Source organism: Anabas testudineus, chromosome 8 (genome assembly GCF_900324465.2).
Source record: "Anabas testudineus chromosome 8, fAnaTes1.2, whole genome shotgun sequence".
NCBI lineage: Eukaryota > Metazoa > Chordata > Actinopteri > Anabantiformes > Anabantidae > Anabas > Anabas testudineus.
Window position 1 is genome coordinate 9,017,472 of NC_046617.1, and position 21,908 is coordinate 9,039,379.

The 21,908-nt window shown below is 42.1% G+C and overlaps 1 protein-coding gene across 2 annotated transcripts in view; it reads right to left on the minus strand.

Moving 5' to 3' along the window:
• The window catches only part of znf385c (zinc finger protein 385C), a 103,795-nt gene that overhangs the window by 10,664 nt on the left and 71,223 nt on the right, over positions 1-21,908 (minus strand). For both annotated transcript variants that reach the window (XM_026360881.1, XM_026360871.1), the window contains exons 3-5: positions 12,250-12,392; positions 6,962-7,072; positions 2,291-2,516 (exon numbers count right to left, since the gene is read on the minus strand). In XM_026360881.1, coding sequence (XP_026216666.1) covers positions 2,291-2,516; positions 6,962-7,072; positions 12,250-12,392 — 480 coding nt within the window. The remainder of the gene's footprint in view (positions 1-2,290; positions 2,517-6,961; positions 7,073-12,249; positions 12,393-21,908) is intronic.

Below are 21,908 nucleotides of genomic sequence, written 5' to 3' on the forward strand. Positions count from 1 at the left end.
ATAAATTTAGTATCGGTGGCCATCAGGTACCATGTCCTACGTCTGCATCAAACAGCATGGGAAGTCTTGGGCAAATATTAGTTTTGGATGGCATTAGCAGGATAAATATTTTTAAGATGGGACAGTCGACCTGGTAACTTTAAGGAGTTTAGAGTCATTATTATTATTTTATACATAATAATGAATACTATATTACTTTTTGCTAATAGTTCCCCTTAAGGCTTTCACACTGCACATTTGAAATGAGAGGCCCTTTGCAGTCATGATTACAATAATAATCACTTGATTTGGGTCAGAGAATGGCCATGCAACACTCACTGTCGATAAGAATTAGCAATCTTGCATCATGCACTTTGAACACATACAGCACTTCCTATCGAAAAGGTAGTATGTGAATGGTAGCAGCCTCCTGATTTTAAGTGTGTATTAGTAAGTGTTCTCATGGATTCTGAGTAGGCTGACCTTGTGGGTAAATGCCTGTTTATTGTGAGCCACACAGCCCACTTTGAGAAACAGCCACCAGATGTGTTAATGGTTCCTGATAGCAGACAATGTGGGTATTACCCTCAGACAGCTCCCCACCAGCCTTCATGGCAGTTTCATGGCAGACATAACTCATTTTACTCAGTGTTAATTTGGAGGACTATTCAATTACAGGTTGGCATTGTGGTGATGCCACCACCGGCTTGCACTGCTGCATTTCAATTTCACATTAGGCCAATCACACAATTGAGTTTATTAAAGAGTGTTCCTCCTTAGAAAATTGCCTTGGAACTGCAAAATTATTCACAGCATAAAAACTAGCAATGACTTATCTGCTTTCTCTCTCTCCACTGACCCCCCCTCCAACCATGCTCTTCCTGTCTTATCCTTCCTTCCCCCTCTCTCTCTCTCTCTCTCTCTGTCTCCTTAATTCATTTCATCTTATCTTTCATTTCCCACTCATCGTCGCATTTCGTCTCTGCTGCTGCTTCCCTCTTTCAGTGCTCTCCATTGCAACAGCAGAATATTAAAATGAGGTTTGATGAAAGTGTTATCAGGCTGCCGGTCTTTTGTCCACTTTCTCCTTTCTCAAGGAGACTCTTAGTGCTCAAGGCAAAAAAAAAGTGTGCATGTGGGTATGTCTATGTGCTTATGATCATGAGAAAGGGACTACGAGGGGGGCTAAAGTACAAACTGTCTTCCTCCTTTACCAAAACCTTCACATCCCTTCTCTGATATTTCATCTGGTATCCAGATGTATTTTGAAATTCTGCTCAGATCATGTTCTTCTCAGGAGCAGTGGAAGTTTACAGAAGTATGAAGGAGTAAAGAAGAGGAAAGGGGGAAACTACTCTACGGCTCCTCTATTTGCATCACCTTGGATGGATAAATAAAACTGTGGACCCAGGGAAGTGCAACATGAGAAGGTAATGGGCTTCCTCTGCAGTCAAAATGCCATTAGAACAACTCATGCTTTACAAGCTAAGGTTGTAGCAATGTCCTGTGGAAAAGTCAACATTTATATTCTACTTAGAAAACTAGTGCATGACTCTGTCTTTATCACAAATGTAAAAACACATTTAAACCTTGTAAAAGAAGATGGCGCTTTTGATTTCTTTCGACTTTATTTTCTATTTGACACTGCCTGAGATGAGAACCTTCACCACAATTTTCTCCCTCTCAACTGAACCAGCACTAAGTGTCGTTCTTTTCATGCTGCACAAATACACCAATTCTGGTTCTCTCCACCCTCTCTTTCTAGCCAGGATGGATAGGAGAGAGCAGGAGGGGATAGCAGTGAAAATTAAGAGGCAAAAGGGGTAAGAACGACCCCAGTGAGTCTTGGATCGATCTCAGGCAGGCTGTATGTACATAACATCTCTTGCTCACAGACATCCCACAATCCCACAGCTTTACATCACCTTCTATCCATGACAAGGCATAGGAACAGAGGGATAGGTTGGAGAGATTTTGGGGGGATACTGTGGGTTAAAATGTGCAGAAACACAGAAGAGACAGAAGGAGGCTCAAGGATATGTTGTACGGTAAATGTAATCTCAAAGTGTAACACAACAGAGCAGAGGGTAACCGTTAAGGAAGGCTGAGATCTGGCGAGGTACGAGGATGGAAGCTGAGAATGATGTGAGAGCAGGATTGGAAAGATGAAATGGAGTGGAAGGGGGAATTAGAGGGACCAAGGCGTGAGAGAGTGATCATGAAGAAGGCGGAGAGAGGCAGAGAAGGATTGGTTACAAATTGCATGCTCTTGCTGTAGCTTTCCTCCCATCCTTCTGTCAAATTTACGTACTTGTTCCCTCCACTAAGCTCGTTTCCATTAGTGAAGGAAGAGCTGTCTCAGACACTGACATCTTGCTCTTGTCCTGGTCTCGCTCTCGCTCCCGGTCTCTGTCTCGGTCTCTGTCCCTCGCTGTGGACGAGGCCTCCCCCGCTCGTCGCTGCCTGTTCTTCTGGGCTTCCATGGCTTTGAGTTTTCGGGCGTGTTTGTGGCCCTTATAGTGGGCTTCTGCTTGGTTCTGCAGGGAAAGGAAAGGAAACCAGGTGATGAGGCGCAAGCAGAAAGGAATGTTTGACTCAGTGCATTATCTGCTGGAAAGACTGGAGCCCACGTGCAATAAATGTTAAAAATGCTCGCCTGAATATTCACCCTCTCGCAGGCATCCACAGGCTGCAAAGAGGAGAGTCTGTTTCCACCTGATAACAGCTCTAGCGCATTGGGAGGCCAGAGGTATAATTGCATGTGTAATATGCAACAAGAGAGAGGATCCCATCTCCACAACTACCCTATTAATGTGCACTCTGAGAGTCAGCCTCTGCAAATCCTAGATACATGTGGCAATACATACTAATGTCACAAACATTTGAGCACCCACGAGCACACAAAACCCCACAAACCAGACACAAAACGCAGTCTGACAGAAATTTCCCTTCTAGGTGGATCACAATTTACCTTCACATTCTCATTATTCTCGCAGCCCTGTTCAATACGAGAACAAAGCCCCCGTTGTCAGCGCTACATAGAAACAGCAGAGAAATCAATACAGAGATCACTCATTAAAAGCTAAAACAACCTGGAAGGATCAACTTTCATCAGCTCCTGCATGGTCTGGATAGGATGTAGCTATAGAGGCAAAGAGAATCCAGAAACATTACAAATAAATGCAACTTAATAAAAGACCTTTGTTTCAAATCATGTCCAAGAATATGTCCCACACAAATATAGAATGTACTAAGTAACAAGTATTTTTTAATGCCTTCAGTATTACATAAATAGATTAATTCAGGATAAAGGATTAAATGTAAAATTGCTTTTTTCCCGCCCATCAAAGTGTGTGTGTTTTGATAAGGGGAAGCAAAGTAAGCTGTAGGTCCTCCAAGGTTTTACTTCCTCAAAAATAAATCATGCAAATCCTCAGGCGCCAAACAACTTGAGCAAAGACTGGACTTTGCTTTGGGACTCCTAAGTGAGAAATAAACAGAAACAGAAATGACTTGCAAAACAGTAAAAGATTTTTTTATTATGCGTGAAATGTGGATTTCTCTTATTACCTGAGCTTCAGCAATACATTTTGTCCCATAAGAAATAAAAAAATATATAAAAACAAAGATTAACGCCTGTGCTGTGTTAGTGTACCAGGTTATAGACACATACACACATGATATAGAGGAGGACTATAAATAATGTAGCTGTCAAAATAGAAACAATTGAGAAACGTCAGCGCATTGTGTGACTGATCTAGTGTAAAAAGGCATCAGAGATTAGCATGATGTGGCAAATTGAGCCACCAGCAGTGTCTCCGGCCAATTGAGTCTCACTGGAGGGAGAGGGACAAAGTGTGAAATGTGCATGAACATCCCCAGCTCAGGACTACAGAGTGACACAGCGAAAGGACTCATGATTGATTATCTGAAGACATCACCAGACTAAAAGTAAACACTGCGTTGCATCAGGTGCATAGATACACTTTTAGCAGATGTCTCCATATACAGTAGCTCTGAAATGACAATGAAATACGCTCTGGCAATAACGACTTGCTTGTAGCAAAAATAATGACAAAAAAACACAAAAATAAAGTGTGTCAGTTAGTTTGCTTAATTTAACAATCAGTGAGCTGCCTCTTTTGATTGTGAAGGTTGATGAATAGTCGGCACTGTTTCCCCTCGAGTCACTAACAATATTGGAACGATGTAAAAATGTTTTTTGCCATGCGATTCAAAATTATGTCTATGGTATTTTTTGCTGCACTGTGCTATGAATACATACAGCTCAATTATGTTCTATTATGTTATGAGGGTGTAGGCTAAAACCTGACAGACGTTGAGCAAGAGGAAAGACATAAGAATGACACACGTCTTTGAATGCTCTCATATGCTGTAGTGCTTCAGTTATTTTACAATATTTCAACGCCACTTTATAGAGCTTGTGATTCATAACCCAATAAAACAACATATACAATCATATTAAAAATGAGTTTAATGTGTTAACATTCAAAAAGTCACCGTCAAAAGCCCTCACATCTTCTTAACTGGTGATTAAAAGAACAATTAAAATAAGACACAAGAGCATACTGTGTCTGATGATCAGCATACAAATCAGCTGTAATGGTAACACTGCTTAAAACACACACATCCTACGGGATACTGACTGACGGTCAGTCACTGATTTTAGTGATGTTTAGTTGATTTTTAAGGTGAATCTGTTTACTATTGAGCAGCAGGGGAAGCTTCCTTGTTTCCCCTTTGAGTATTTGCATAACGATACCTTGGTATAATATCTGAGAAAACTCTGAGGAGGGTGCATGAAAGTGTTAGGAAAGTATTCATGCTCTCGGAGACACAGATAAAGCTACAGTCAGCCCTGAGTCTCCTCTTTAAGTCAGTGTGTGTGGAGGCAGGCAATGGGATTTGCTCTAGTGTGTGAAGAGCACGTCTGCAGTGCCTCTCCCCTCTCAGCTCCCTGTCTCCTGTGCCTCAGCCCTTCTTTGAAGATGATGTCCAAATAAAAAATAAAAAAGAAAGAGAGAAAGAAAGAAAGTGTGTGTTTGTGTTTGTGTGTCCGCACCTGGGATGTCTTAAGGCTTTCTGGACTGTCATCTATTTGTTTATATGAATATGCATAAAATGTCATGGGATATTTGCCTGCATGTCTTTGTGTATGCGTGTGTGTGTGTGTGTGTGTGTGTGTGTGTGTGCTCTAGCATGTATGTTTGTATATGTGTGTTTGTGCACGCTTGAGTGTAGTAAAGAAGGAAGAAATGGAACGAGGAGCTGAGAATGCTGCTTCCTGCTGGGGCTGCTGATTGTTTCTGCTCTTTGGTGATAAACAGCAACTCTCCCTGCTGCCTAATCTCCGCACCAAGACAACAGACATACATACACAGATTTCATTGAAAGTAGAACTTATATATACACAAAACCACAATAAAACTAAATGACTATGTTTTTAGGGATAGGATTTTTGCTTTTGCATACATATAGGGATACGCACATTTGCTTATACACTACATTGCAAGAACATGCACTGCCTCATATGTGATTTAGGCGAGAATGAAGATGAACTCCTTTTATACTGTTCATTATAGGGCCTTTTAAGGGCTAGTTTTAAGAAATATGTCCTCACTCTCTGCTGATTGCTTCTGGCCGGATGACTACACGAAACCTGAACAGTTTTTCAGTAAGTTCATTTGTAAAGCACTGAAAAGAAGACACAGTTTGTTATTTGTACTATAATGTATTAAGTTCATGTTAATTCTTCACAGATTATTTATAACAGTGTGTTTCCAGCACTTGTGTGTGCACGATAAAAATAAAACTGAACTTGAACTACACTGACAATACAGGCTCCATCGTAGAACCTCAACGCTGTGATCACAGGTTCAGAGAAGAACTTGTGATCACAGCAACTTCTAGGATTTGTGTGTAATGCAACATGGCTCAAGAACAAGCCCGAAACCAGACAGTTTGACATCTTAAAAAAGGCAGCTTTTGCTGCAGTGTGTAGTTAAATACTATATTAAAGTTTAAATAGCCAAACATTTTTTTCTTTTTTCAATTTGAACTTGCTTTACAGGCCGAGTTGAATTCAGTTGGAAGGCAGAAGGCAAAAAGAGGAGTGTAGGAGATGGAGAAAAGCACATGCTGTGCTAGTTTAACTGATATTATAAGCGTAGATAAAAACCGAAAATCATGATCTCCGTTGGACGTTAACGTTGTGTTATAAAGACGAGGGATGTTTTGATTGAACTGAAAGATCTGCTTGATGTGATATGAATAGTAGTACAGTATACTGTCCCCTGTCAGACCAGTGTAGGAGTTCTGTTAGCAGGTAATTACTGGTTTTGCCTGATGAAGAATTCATTAAAAACTTAAATTTAAAACTAGACAGTAAAAATGTCTGGTAATAATCCTCACAAACTTCATGAGTTTAGTAGATTGTTGTCTGCCCATTAGTTCAGAGGACTCTGGTCAGAGCTGTGGATTTTTACTGTGATACTGCAGAAATAAATGTAAATGTTAAGGTAAGACAGCTCACACTGACACACTGTTAGTGTATGTTTAAGGCTATTCAATGAATAACGCTACTGCTAAGTTCTGTGTTTGGCAACAGTTTTTTGGGGGGTGACAGCTGAGGAGAGCGATGGAAAATCTATATCTATAATATTCCAGAGGGAAAAAGCTAGTATTGTATTGAATATACATCAATTAGTCAGTGAGGCTGGTAGAATCTGAGGTAATAGTGATGAATATAGTATAGTTTTCAAAAACATTCAACAAGATAGCAGAAGCACAATACAAAGAGATGTTCTCCGAAGCTAGACTCACTTTTTACTGTTGATAATCTTCATGTTGTAAATTACCCAGTCTGGTATGCCGTCCCTTTTCTCTCTTATTCAACCTCTTTAACAGCCTCTCTGTCTGTCTTATAAACACTGCAGCATAGAGCCACTGGGGCGATTCTTACCGTTGAGTTAAAGCGCAGGTGGCAAATGTTGCAGGAGATAATCTGTTTTTTCTTGAGGGGCTGAGGGACACCAAACGTGTGGTTGATCACTGCCTTCTGGACAGGGTCCATCTAAGAGACAGAAAGAAAGAAGAAAAAGAAACAACATTGAATCTTAAGTGATTTTATTTTTCTAAAGGAGAAATGTATAAATGATATCAGACCATAATCCCAAGCAAGAAAGCGTCAGTGTTCAGTGAAACCATACGTGTTACAATCTGTCATCTAATATTCAGTAGAGGTTTTCAGGCTGTGGGATGGTGCAGATGAGTTGAAATGGGCTCGAAGGGAGAGACGTGAAGCAAAGACATAGCATTATGTGAAGGGGACAGGTGCATGCTGGTGTTCTAAAAACAAGTGGTTAGCTACTGTAAGGTAGCTTTTGTCATATGGCTGCTGAGTCAGCATATTATTCAGCAGCTGGAGCAGCAACAGCTGCTTAGAAACAGTGTAAAAGAACACACACAGTACAGACTACAAATTGAACTCATGTAACTTGTGTGTGGAAGCCACTGTAGATGAGTTTATTTCTTTATTTCAATTTGAAATCATTTGAAGCACTTGTTGCTATACTTTAATGCCACTGGGTATGTTAATAATGTCTATATATTATGTGACATTGATGCAAAATCTTATTGTATATGAAGAATGCTGAATGTAATTGTGTGATTGTGTTTAAAAAAACACTACATTCAGGTCAATAATAAAAGGCAACTCAATTCTGCTTTAGTAGTTTCACAGTCTGAGCAGACCTACATGCATAAAGACAGCATGGAGAGAACATGCCCCTTATATGTTAATCATACAGTTAAACACAAGAGTCACACTGACAAGATTTTTCTGATTCACTATATTAATGTGCATATTAGATAGAAGAAAGATTGTAACAGAAGGCGACGCAATGAAGAGGACTAATCTCCACATTGTGCAAACTATAAGCTAATTATTATACTCATGTTTCCATTGATCAGTCACAATGAACAAAAGTACTGGAACGATAATAAGTACAAAAGTAAATTGATTCGGGCTTATTGTAATGCTTTACAACAACAGAGGCTGCTTTCCAAGAGACAATAAAAAAACACATGCTTCAAAAGGCCTTCACAAAGTTGTCAAGGAGTCAGAGATGTTTGATGCGTCGCAAAATGCTCCCATTGTGTAGCTGTAAATGAAAAGGTCACTTGCACACAAAACAGAAGACAAACAACCTAAAAATATAGCCATGCAGTGAAGATATAACATTTTCCATGCTGCTTTGCTGCACTACAACACCAATCAAGTGCACAGATCAAAGGAAACAAAAAAAAAATCTGAGTCCCTCTCCCATGTCTGGGACCACTTTCATCAGTGGTCCCAGACATGCTGAAATACTGAAAGAGGTAGGGCATGATGCTAATTTCTGTAAAGTTAAAGAAATATTCCGAGATTTGCTGGGTGCTGGGAGCAGCTGAATTGTGATTGGACATCACAAAGGAAACAGCAGGAAGCAGACAGCAGTAGTCTCTTTTTGTTTAGCTGCACACGACTTTCAAAGCCATAATACTGTTGATGTTCTGCTTATTGCAACAGCCTCTCTCCATATAAGAATTATGTAAACAGTGATTGCACTGCAGCAGGATTGCATTCATGGCAAAAAGGAGAAGTTTCCTGGATGTAACTCCGACTTGAAATGAAAGAACGTAAACATAGTTACTGTGAGAAATCTAGCTGAAACACGATACAGCCTGATTATATAGCCTACAATACATGCATCTACATTTGATGTGGTTATGTCAATGGGCTTAACTATAAATGAAAACTTATGCCATATGTATGTGGGATGGGAGAGTGGGGGGGCATCAATTAACCCACTGCTGTGAGTATAAATCCAGCCTTAGGCTTCATGTTTCTCTCCACACAGGCTCTGTAGGATAAGTAAGTTTGTTCTTAACATGTATTAGCCCTGTTGTTACATCCCTCGCTACAGCTTGTATTTTAATATAGTTAGAGATCATCGCAATCTCAGAACCGTGACTGTCTAATACATTATGAGTCACAGCAGCCCACAGAGGAGTATTTCTGGAGATGGAACTGTATTAGGGACTAATACAGTTTTAAATGTCTGTGACTGCAGAGAGTCGCAGAACAGCATACCATGAACAGCAGAGTGAAAGCTCAGGCTTCGTCAGAAGGTCTGCATTGTCCGATGACAGCTGATTTCATCACGGCTCCCTTTCAGCACTGTATCATATAAAGTATAACCACCTTGGCTCTCTGTCCGGGCTGGCACCAGGCCCGGCCCAGTCCATTCCTCTGCTCACGTGGCCGGGGAGAGCGCTGTTCTTACATTGAGTTAGACCGCCACGCTCACTGGAACCACCCCGGTGGCACTTCTGACAGCCACAGCTGCCCAGAGAGCACGGAGAGTCGGTGGATTGATTGCGGTGAGGATGGCAGACCGCCTTGATGTGTTTTCTAAGACACGAACCTGAACAATATCAGATCCCTCTGTACCCCACCAAGAGTGGTGTCATGTCCAAGGCAGCTGCCTGCTCTGGAACAGTGGAGTCTGTTTACTACAGGTTCCTCAAGACCAGGTGTGAGAGGCAATATAAACACACCTGACACTGAAACCTCCACACTGGAGGTATATCTCTCCCTCAGGGCTATCTTTGTCTTTGTTGCTTTATTTTGGCTTCTTCTACATGACTCAAAACCACCTCTGGGAACAACTGACTTTTCCCTTCACCACTCGAAGCCTGACCATGAAAACCTAAGCTCCTCCACTCCTGCTGCCCTGTCTCCACCTCAGCGAGGCAGGCTGCACACAGCTATTTGTTTTAGGAACTGAAGAATGTGCCCATTGTCTGTCCGCAGCCATCCTGAACCGACTGCTATAAATGTGTCTTTTGTCCAAGCCCTCGGTCCACCCCCCCCCTATCTCTCCAACCTCCCCCACCATCCTAGCGCACACAAAACTTATCCTGCTCCAGGAGACCGAGTCCATGATGGGGTTTAAGGAAGGTAAAGAGAGACGGGAAAGAGACACTCAGAGAGATGAGGAGGGCAGAGGATGTAAGAAGGAACACCAGGGGAAATGGAGGATATTTAGTTGTGGAGACAGGTGCATTGATCCCCCCCCTACTCCACCCTTATCAAGGCTAAGAGAACCTGGGGCTCCCTGTTGAATGGACTTTGTGATTAATGCCACAGCTGTGCTGTCAGACTGTATGTTATGGAAGCTAATCATCTCCCCCTGGGATTGAAGCGACACTGATTTGATGTTATTTCCACGGTTATCACAATTTCTGCATTCTGGCTGTGGTAGCTTCCCCGTCCTACTAAAAGTTTTATTTTATTTATCAGTTGCAGCCTGAATATCACTGAATGAATCTGTATTCAATAGGCTCTAACCTGTGCTTGTTATTAATCTAGTGCCTCTTTCTTCTACAATAAATGTTCCAATTATGACTATGGGCTATGGGGGTAGTGGAGCCAGTCCCAGCTGGTACACCATGGACAGGTCACCAGTGCGAATCATTGCAGGGCCAACGTGTAGAGACAGACAACCATCCACACCTGAGGGAATTTTAGAGTCATTAATTAGCCTAACAGCATGACGAGGGAGAACATGCGCACAGAAACACGGCGACTGGCAAGCATTCAAACTGGTAACATCTAGATTTGAGCTGTGCTCTAACAACTCTGCCACTGGAGCAATCCTGAGCACCCTAACACGAACGCATCATGTGCAAGAACAAGACAGTGCTTTAAATAGTAGTAACTATATTTGCCTCAAATTATTTTATCAGGCAAAATACAGAATGCGATTCAACAGAACTGTGAGGCACTGGTTTAAGAATAGAAACTGAAACATAAGCAAAACACAGACAAAACACTGACCAGAGACCTGCCCTACTGCCTCCACCACGAGTATAAATACATGAGGGTGTTAGAGACTATTTTCCAAGCTGCTTTAGTTCTAGGCATCAATTCTCTATAGGGAGGAAGGAGGCCACCCCATGACCCAAAGTAGTGGGTGGCAGAACAAATGAATAAAGTGCACTTTTCACAAAGCAGGCTGGAGACCCCCTACCTACACATGTCTACACTTAAAGCACGTTTATGTCTCATCCACCCCCTCAAAACCAGTCAGCCAGATGTCTCACTCTCTCTCTCATTCATCCTACCTTTTTTCTCTTGGTTTGAAAAGGTGTAAAGTGGATGCTGAAGCAAAAGCTCTGGCTAATGTTTCATTTACAGACCACAGAACAGGAGATGGTTTTACTCTGTGCTATGAAGAAAGTGGACCCACCCCACCATGCACACACAGACACACAGACACACACAGACACACACACACACGCACAGTTTAAAACCAGGATCAAAGACATCACAGTTGCAACACATGCCCACATAAAATGACAATGGCTATAACGCTGGTAAGTAAAGGATCAAAGATAACAGCTTTTAATTCCAGGCACAGAAAAAAGGTGCTTGAAGTCCTTTCAGTCTGTTGCTGACATTCAAAACAAAGTAACAGTCTCGTCTGTAGAGATGCTGATACTGAGGTGACAACAGCAATGCCGGGAGGTGAAACGCCACTTGCATAAAGATTAACACCCTAAACCTGAGGTAAGGACTCTGCACAGTACTGGCGATTGAGGTCTGGCAGAGGAGACAGTGATAGGTGAATAACAGGCATGATTTTATAGGCCTGTCTTTCTTTATACCACTCACTGAAACTCAGTCATCCAGCATGAGGCGGAACATAGACACCAAATTTATGAAGTACTGTATGAGGAGCACAACCCTGAACCATAAAATAAAGGTACAAAATGATGGTAATATAATAATAGGGCCACCGGAGAGAGGCTCTACCGTAGGGATGATGGAAAGATGGTCTGTAGAGCGGTGACGTATCTTCTAATCAAACCATTGATTGTACCATCTGCTTGGATTCTTTGCATTCATTCATCCAAGAGTGTGCGTGAGACCAGACAAAATGTTAAGCTTTCAATGACATTACCAAATGTAATCATTATATTATTCTGCACTAAGATGTGTCACTTCTTCACATATTTCTGCAGGATCTAACTAGGTACTGTATTATTTTGAGGCCATTTAGTCTCTGCTGGAGACCTTTTATTGTTGCTGAAATTGTGCACAATATAAAAAGAACATAATAACATTCACAGATTAATTAGCTTCATACACATGGTCCGTAAGCTTTCATTCATCTAATTAGTGTTTTTCATTATTGGACTCACTGTATTAAAGTTAGGGAAGAGGCTGAGGGGTGACGATCCATTGAGCCTGAAGGGTAGGAGGTGTTTGAGGTCAAGCTGGGGCTGCAGAGGCCGTCCTGGGACGGGGAGCGAAGCCAGCAGGGGGCTACCTTGGGCCGATGTACCTGGACGACACAGAGATATAAATGTTAGAAAGAAGAAACAGAAAGAAAACTATAACATGAGGGGCCTTTGTGTCCCAGTGTGATTGTAAGAGTGAAAGTGTGCTGATGGCTTCCAGGAGGTCAGGTGCACCGCTCACAGGAGGCGTGACTTTGATTTATTTGATACCACAGGCGCCATTACTTCCCCAGCTGACACCCAACACACACCATACAGCTCAAATGTTGGTGTACCTATGTGCTCACGAGTGCTCGTGTACTTGTATCTGGGACAACACAGCGTGTGTAAGCGTGTTTCTGTTCTGTATGCAGACAGAACATGTATATGCTCAAGGGTAGAGCAGCTTTATCGGAGACCCAAAACCCCCATCACCCCATTTGCCCAGGCTTATCCCCCACAGACATGCACCTACCCCTCACATACACACTCCCATGCACATCATTTAATTAGTGATTTATTGGCTAAGGGAAGGAGACTGTGCGATGCAAAGATAGGTGATATCGGATTTCAAATGGACCAGGAATGAAGAGATTTCTAATTTTCTGCCTGGCTGCATTTCAGTGGGACCGGTGCGCTCAGTGGTGTGTCTGCACTTATCCCAGCACCAGGATCAATCATTGGTGTCAGCTGTGGGTCACCGTGGGCACTTCAAATTATGCGTGCGTTATCGCGTGAGCCCGTGTGCAACACCCACACATGTAGTGAGGTGGTTGTGTTCATGAGTCACTGTAAAGAGAAAGCAATCACTAACCTCACAGTAACACCTGCATCTCAGAGACAAAAAGAGTGACCAAAAAGGAAAAACGGAAAATGAAAACCAAGGTGAAAATACTGCAGCGAAGCCAGTTTTGTTTGTTTTTTTCATTAATGATTATTTGCTTAAATACAACTAGAACATCTTATTATGATTATGTAAAGGTTATGGCCGTTATTGTACAGCAGGTCTGAGACAGAATGCAGTATTCAGCACACATGCACACATAATCCATCGCAATCTTACATTTTTTTGTCTTCTTTTCAGAAGTGGCACACTGCTGCTTGTTTTGAACCTAATTCCTAGAAAGACACCACAGGTTGGATAAAAGATAAACCTATTCCACCTCCAGTTCACCTCAAGAGTTCTCAAAAATGCCTACAAAGCCAGTGCAGTCAACAAAAGTGCAGCATTTGTTCTTTGCTTCTTATTTGATAGTGATACTACTGTATGGCAGACTCATAGGTGGGGAATCTGTCGGAAGCCTTGCTCAGGGCTTTCTGTAGTTTGGCAAGTCTGGCAGCCATGACGGTGTATGTGTTAGGTTGGTGGGTGAAGGAGCTGAAAGACTGAAGGTCTGAGCATATGCTCCCTGAGCTCTGGTCTCAGGCCTGCCTTTGCCATGTGTGGATTCTCCTCTGCTGTCTGTCTGACACCCACAGAGAGGCAGCACAGGACGGACACAGCCTACAGACATGTGGGTAGCAGCCGGCGGGGGATCGCTCACACACACAAATTACACACATTCACACAGAAAACGAGGAGAAGCTGAGTCTCTTGGCAGGGCTATCAGAGGAAAAGCTGGGCTTGCAGGGAGGACAGTTATCAGCTGATAGTGCTTCCCCACCTCTCTGTGACTCCCTAGGCAGCTTATTAAATCAGGGGCTGGCTGTTTGCCTCTTTGGATGATAACGCTGCCATGGAGGCACAGCCTGAATCCAGGCATGTACGACAGCGAGCGAAGGAGTGCGTGTGCTCATCTCGCATAAAACCTGATGAGTATCACGCACCCACAAACGCATACAAACAGAACTGCCTACGCAACTCTGAAAACAAATAGCTCCCGGGGCGAGGCGGAAGTCAATATAAACACAGTCACACACACACACACACACACACACACACACACACACACACACACACACACACACACACACACTCTATATCAAACAAGGTATAATTTTGCACTGGCACATATTGTATGTCTTTCTAGTAGGGGTTCAGTTTTAAGCGTTCAAGCATGTTTCCTTTGTTTTTATGTGTTTTACATGTGCAGAAATAAAGAGGGTTGTTTTTTTCCAGCCTCCCATCATATAGCATCATTTTCTACTCATTGCTCATCCACACATATGCGTGTGCATGTGGCTATGTGCACATATGTTCTTTCTGTTTAAAGTCATGTCTGCATCAAGGCTCAGATTTATTTACGCCTCACTTGCGGTCCAAGGTCCAGACAACCACTGACAGTTGAGGCAAAGCTCCAGGCCAAATGTCCAGCCTCTTTCGCTCCCTCCCAGATGACATTGCTAACGGATCTGACTGTCTCTGCCAGTCCTTCCCCAGGCAGGCCTCCGTCTCCTCCAACCATCACAACAACGCATTCCTCCTTCTCATGACTCACTGAGCTTGGTTACACAACAGCCGCCGTCATGTCACATCTACTTGGATGTGTGTATGCTTGTGTGGTGTGATGCATCTGAGGTGTAGACTTTAAATCTCGATTCTTCAATCATTTTGTACATGTTCATCTGAGAAAATAACAATTTACAGGCAAACTAACTGAGCCTTCCCTGCTTGAGCCCCTTCCTCGAGTCCTTCTACTGTAATTCTCTTGTCATCACTCCAGTGCTCCCTTTGGGTTTCTGACAAATTACCTTTTCTCACATGTAAATACTCCACCCCTCTGTGTTCTTCATATCCCTGCAAACTGCTGCTGAACAGCACAGGAAGAAGAGAGTGGTAGGGGGGGAGAGAAAACTGCCTTTCTATTTGTGGCCCAGTATAATTATGTGGGATAGATGCTGGCACAGCGTGGTCCTAGAGTTGGGTGAGATGATCTCCAGCTTCTTTTCTTCCTTCTCTTGTCTCCCAAAGATAGCCCATAGTTTTAGGCTTTGGACGAACTTGATTAAAGCAGGTGCTATTTCAGCTAGGCAGGAGGATTGGCAGAGCTCTCTTCAACTGGACTGGACAAATTCCCTATTTGACAGCCACAGTTTCAGCTGTAGTATTGATATAAAGAGAAAACAACTCTGTTTAGTGAAGTAAAACACTCCCAAACAACAGAAGGGAGACGCTCATAGGAAAAAAATGACTTTCATTATGCAGTTTCCTTTAGTGTGGCACAAAAGGAAACCCGATGAAATCCTTTGTGTAACAACATTTTTAAAGAACACACCAGAGATTGAGTTGTTGTTGTCTGTTGTCTTTGGTTCTGTGTTTTTTCATTGCAGAGACAAGTGATTGTAGAATCGCTGTGGTAAGAGCTATTGTGTTTGTTGATATCCGTGGGATTTATGGGCATTATGCAGCACATCTCTGGTGCTCAGCTGTGGGCGCCTGCTGAGAAACAGTTGGACTGTCAGTTAGACCCTCACCACCAGACCTCTGATCTGATTATCCAGCTGTGATAATGAATATCTACACATCTAAACTTGAATGTTTTCTACAGGAATTTGCTATGGAAATTGCTGACCGGTGAAATGATGAGCACTAAGTGAAGGCACAATATGAACATAATTGCTCTACACCATGTGGATGATTATTTCGTCAGCTGCGGCAGACATAACACCCTCTCTTTTTGATGATGTTTAGTCCTCTTATGCCACTCAGTGATCATAGACATCACAAATGTGCACACAGACAAATTCTGATCCGCACATTCATAGTCATAACACAGTGTTGCTCATTGTCCATCCACCATGATGTTAATGCACCATCCCCCAGCTGCCGCTGTCCTGCCTCGGACCACGAGCTGATGGGACTGGATTTGACAGTGTAGGTTAAACCTGCAACTACAACCCTGCATAACCATAAAACTGGAGCTTTTTAGTTACAATAACCCAACCAACAGAACCTCCTTTAGACAGAGCTATGAAATAATGCAAAACATGCTATGCATACAAATGGCTGTTTCACACAAGCTGCCTCTGGAAATTGTAAATTGGCCTCATGGTGTATTAGAGGCTCACGGCCATTTGGGGGCATGAAATGACATCGCACTGCCTGTGGATGTCCAAATGTACTCCACTGAGAGACAGAGAGCGACAAAGAGAGAGAGAAAAGTGACTCTTAACAGCCAATTAGCTTCCGCTTGATCAGTAGGTGGTGTGAGGGCCACTGTGGGAACCATTATAGCATGGACGAAGAACATTAACCACAATCAGTTCTAATTAAAGGCCGACACTTTTTATTCCTCTCCATCCCCAGCCATTCCTCCATCACTTCTATTCTCTACTCCTCTCTCAAATATGATGATAATCTGCAAACCTGAGTCTAAGATAGGATATGACTGGACTGATTAGATAAAACAGTGAAGAGATGATAAAGAAACATCTATTAGAAACCAGTTAAGCCCATTTGATTAATTCAGTTGCATGAAAAAGCAACGTTATGTTTCTCTACTGCAGCATTTATTACTACACTTATTACAGTACTACTATTTTAAAGCAAAGTTGTAATGATTTTTTAGTTTGAACCCAATGAATTGCCATTATTATACAAGGTAGTATGTAGGTGTAGGTGTAGCGGTATGATGATGGAGGTTAAAACAGGACACCAAAGCAGGGAACTCTGGAAGTTGTAGTAATGAGAACAAAATGGCGGTTGCCAAATTGGCATTCTCCGTGTGGCCAGATGCTTGGAACAAAACACGGGACAAGGCACCAGATATAAAGTAACAACAAAACAAACCCAGCGGTGTGGGAATATAAAGAAGGGAATTAACAAGCTCGAAAAATACAAAGCAACAACAAAACTCAGCTGGAATCAAAAGGCACGGTGTAAAACCGGAGCAGGCAAGCAGGCAAAGAAACTCACACAGGTAGAGGTTTCGAGGTAGCGAATTCTGTCGCTGAGCTAAGAGTCCAATATGTTTGTACAAGAGAAAGCAGGGGACCAAGAACAAGAGGCTATACTACACTACACTATGCTATACTATACTATACTATACTAGTTAGAAGTTGTCACAATAAACTAAATAAATTAGCCTGCATGCTTTTGCATTCAAATGCACCTTTTTTGGAGACTTTTATATCTGCAAACCATTTTCCTGCTCAAGTAAAGAAATGTAAACTAGTCTCAATGACGTGCAATTTAAAATTTCTACAAAGAACCATCCAATTTTATCTCGCCTCACTCTCGTCTCTCATTTTCTAACCTCAACTTTTAAAGGCTTTTAAAGTTGTTTATTTGAATTACATTTTAGTTTAGTTTTTTTTTTTTTCTGGGTCACTCGGCGCGATGTGCTGGCTGCTCTGCGATTGTATACTGTGTGCTGGAGTGTGTAAGCTCATGCTGATGCATGCTGCACATGACAGTTGATATTCCAATGTCTGTGCAGCAGGCAGATACAGTTTATGCAGTAAAGATGTGCAGGGAATATGTGAAGAGAACAAAGTGCGAGTGGAGCCCTGTTTGATGTCTGAACAGTCAAGTATTTGCTTGTCCACTGAGTGCACAGTTGGGTTCCTTATCCTCTCCAGTGTGTATGTCATTGTGATGAGAGAAGAGCGAGCAGAGATTAAAACATCTACCTCATAAAAATGTAGGCTGAGATATTTCCAACAGCGCAACAGTCTGTCTCTAATAAGATTGTGAAGATTTTTCTAATAAGGATTTTTAAAATCTCAGCACTGTTACTTCCTTTCTGTGACCCTATTTTAAGTTAATCTGCTCTTTAAAAAAAATCTCTCACATGTAGTTCTGTCCTCCCTTCTCCTTTCCCCTGAATTGCAGAAGGTGGCAGACTGCTCCATGTGGCCTGATTATATGCAAGGCTAAGCACAGTTTGACCCGCGACTGAAAATAGAGCACTCTCGGGAGAAGAAAATGACTTAATAATAATAATAACTTTTCTTTCACATGTAATTTTAGAGGAATTATACAAAGTCAGACACTGAATCAGTTGAGTTTACCTCTCTGTAAAATTCAATACCTCACCTGGACTCAGTAAGGGCTTCTTCTTCTGTGCCTTTCTCACTTTGAACATATGATAATATACTGTAAAATAATGTTTAACATTTTACCAATAGCATGTTTGGTCTACAGTGTTCAGCGCAGTAGTGAGTTCTGGCAGTTTGGTGGTGGTAAGAAGACCTTGTAGAGGTGCTTCTTCTCCCAGGGAGTGTCTATAATGAGTTCTGTCAGGCAAGCAGCGAGCAGCACGTTGCTACTGAACCCAACCTGGGCAGAGGCAAGGCCCATCTGTCAAGCAGAGACGATAAGCCCGGAGCCATCAAGAAACAAATTGCTCAGCTTCCCCACTGTGAAGACCTGTGAGGCAGCTGGCTTCGGGTGGGCAACAGAAATGCTACTCATTCCTGATGCTACACAGGAAAAAGGAGGTTGGAGAAGGGAAATATCAAACACATTAATCTATGCAGATGGTGCCGATGGCCAGCGATTGCTCTGCAGCGGCAGCAGCTGTACGCAGAACTTCAATGTGATGATAAATAAATAAATAAATATATTAATTAAAATATTCAGAAAAGCAACATTTTTGTGTTTTTGCTTTCAAGCCTTGGGGAGTCAGCTTTAATAAGTCACCCACACGTTTCCTAATCTCCTTCCTTTGCTTTACAAAGATAATAACAGCTGTTGGACCTTTCCCTCGAGGTAAAACTAAAACAAACTTTTACAACACGTTGGAAAGGAACTCATCAAAGGCAATATATGACAGGCCCTTCACACATCTGTGTCAGAGAGTTGGCGTTGATCTTCATTATCATAGCTGGCACATACCATATGTGTAATGCCAAAAAAAAAAAATAAATAAATAAACAAACAATAAGACTTAATAAATTAATTCAAAGTTGTGTCAAGGCCAGACATATGCAAAAATCAAAAACTAAGCATTCTACAGGACTGACAGGAACTCAGATTAGGTTCATTTCCTCAGCAAATTGAGTCATTTGTGGAAATGGCATTAAGTGCAACATCATTTTTTACATGAATAAATATCAGGCTGGTCAACCAAGCATCACACAGCCATCATGCCAACTGTGACAACTCATTATAAATTGATTAGATATGGTGGGCGAGCCGGGCCCGTTGGATCCTCGAGGAAGAAGGACGCAGTGTTCAGGAGAAAATAAGACACGAGACAGAGGTTGCTTTCTAATTTTAACTCCTCAGCTGATGAGATGAGAGGCGCAAAAGATGAAAACATTCACTCAGACGCTGAGAGGCAGACATAAAGGTGGTTATGAGGCTGTGACAAATTGTGAAACGAAAATGAAGTTGTAGCTGTATTCAACACAGTGGAACTATCCTCTGCTGAATTTCCCGTCAGAAACTAACACTGTCACAGCACTCGCAGAAGAGAACAGCTCTTTACAATTAATGGTTCACATGCACAGCAAACAGTCTGAGACGGTACTGCAGGTAAGAACATTCCCTTTATTTATATAAACAATACTGGCAAACTGCTTGCAAAGAAAATTCGGCTATACATTATTGTGTATTATTACATTCATTGTCATGCAAAAGATTTCCTGCTAAGCATGTCGTATTTGCATCAAACCAGCAAATTGCTTTCCAGGGTGGATTTGCCTTCAAATGGCCTGCTGATCGTCTACTGCTATTCCCCATGAATTTGTTTTTCACAAAATGTCTCTTTCTTCACTCATTGCCCCTTACTAAGTTCTTTGTTTTAGACTTTTCTTCTAACACACTTAATTTGAATTTCGCTTCCAGTGAAAAACTTAATGAAAGGTGCACTGCCTATAAAATTGCAATGCTTTCTTTGTCTTTTTAAGTCCAAGCTGTAGGGCCACATAATGTTTTTCTACTTTTTATCATAGCGGGGAAAAAGTCTTTTATATTATCTGAGGAACAGAATTACAGTTAGATGAAAGTTATAGCACAGGAGCGCCTGTGGGAATAAAAGTCCTCCAGCTGTGAACGTTAGTACGGCGGCAATGCATTAATTAGATCACATTCTATAATGTGAATGACATTTAAAGACAAACAGGACCAATTTTAAGATAATTTTAATTTGCTACACATGCTTCCAAAAACATTTTATGAAAAGAATTTAACCCTGAAGTGTCCTTGCTCAGGTGAAAAGGTTGGCTGAAGGATGTGCTGCTGGTGTTAAAAACCAATTACCCCTTGGTTGCTTTTTAAAATGCCCTCTCACTCTCAATCAGCAGCGGCCTTGGGAAATGAATGAGCTAATTTTGCCCAACCTGGGCTGTAATTGTTTCAAATCAGCCTCATGCCTCAGAGTCACTGCCAAAAATAATTGCTCATGAGCGGCAAGATTAATCTACAGAAGCACATCTGTGGGACTTAATTTACGGGTTGCACTGCCATGCCTTGTGGATCCATTAGACTCATTTGGTTTTCAATCTTGTACAGCATATGCAGCTAAACAAAGGTGAAATAATCGGGGAGGAATGCCAGGAAACAAGTAAACACAATGCACAAACTGCTTAGTATTTGTACAAAGTCACAATCACACAGCCCAGTAGTCCCAACACTTGCATGCAGAAATGCAGTGGTAATGTGTGTGCACACGTCATGCAGACATAACTGCAATTAGTGCAGTTGTGAACAACTGTCATTTCATTGACACACTACTCTCATACAATGTCCATGTCTAAACCACCTGTTAATGGAGAAAAAAAAAATTCTTACAAGGGAGGGGAAGTGTCATCGTTTGACCAATCAGTGGCAGCTGAGAAATCAGCATTTGGATTGTAAACCACTTTCAGGGTGAGAAAGGATAGGCCGTTTAACAGACTCTCTGAAGAGAAACAGCTGCAAGCTGCAAATTGGAAAGCCTTTGTGAGAAGCTGCTCTGCCTTTTGTTGTCTCCTTCCTCCTCTCCTCAAAGTGCTGGCATGCAGATGTCTCCTCTCATTCCTCATATGTAATTACAAAGATTGGAGAATGCCATAAAGGGATGATTCTTCAACATGAGGTATTGTACTGCATGCAGCACACCAGAGAAGGACAGCCACCGTGTTTTATATATGGAAACATCACCACAGTGAAGGGTTTAGCACCCTGCTCCTTTGGTGAAGCTTCTAAACCCTCTCCAACATGATGCACAAGGCAGGATAATTTGGTTGAAAAACAATCAATGTGACCAACCATGGAGGTATTATCTACCTTCCACTCCAGTGGCAGAGCCCTCCTACTCTGCCTGTGTGCAGAGAGGAGAAATGGGGCTGGGCAGATAAGGATTCTTATCAGAGCCTGTGCAGGTGTTTGCTAGTGTGATGCCATAACGGGATTCAAAAGTGACTACTGGCCAGCAGTATTTCACTTGATGAGCAGAGTAAGAAGAGAAGCACAGAGGAATAGATGGGTGGAGGAGGGGACGGGAGCCAGTGGACAGGGTGTTATAATTGTGAATCCCATCAGAGTGCTGCAGTACAGAGTGTCTTAAGACACCTGCTGGTGTGGTGATAAGGAGTGAAAAGCAATCACTCCAGCAACCCAGCAGCCCCAACTGGCATCTTGCTGCCTCTCAACCTGCAACTTGGGCAATTCTATCAAATAAAATTTGTTTTCTGTCATGGGTCAGCGGGGGAGG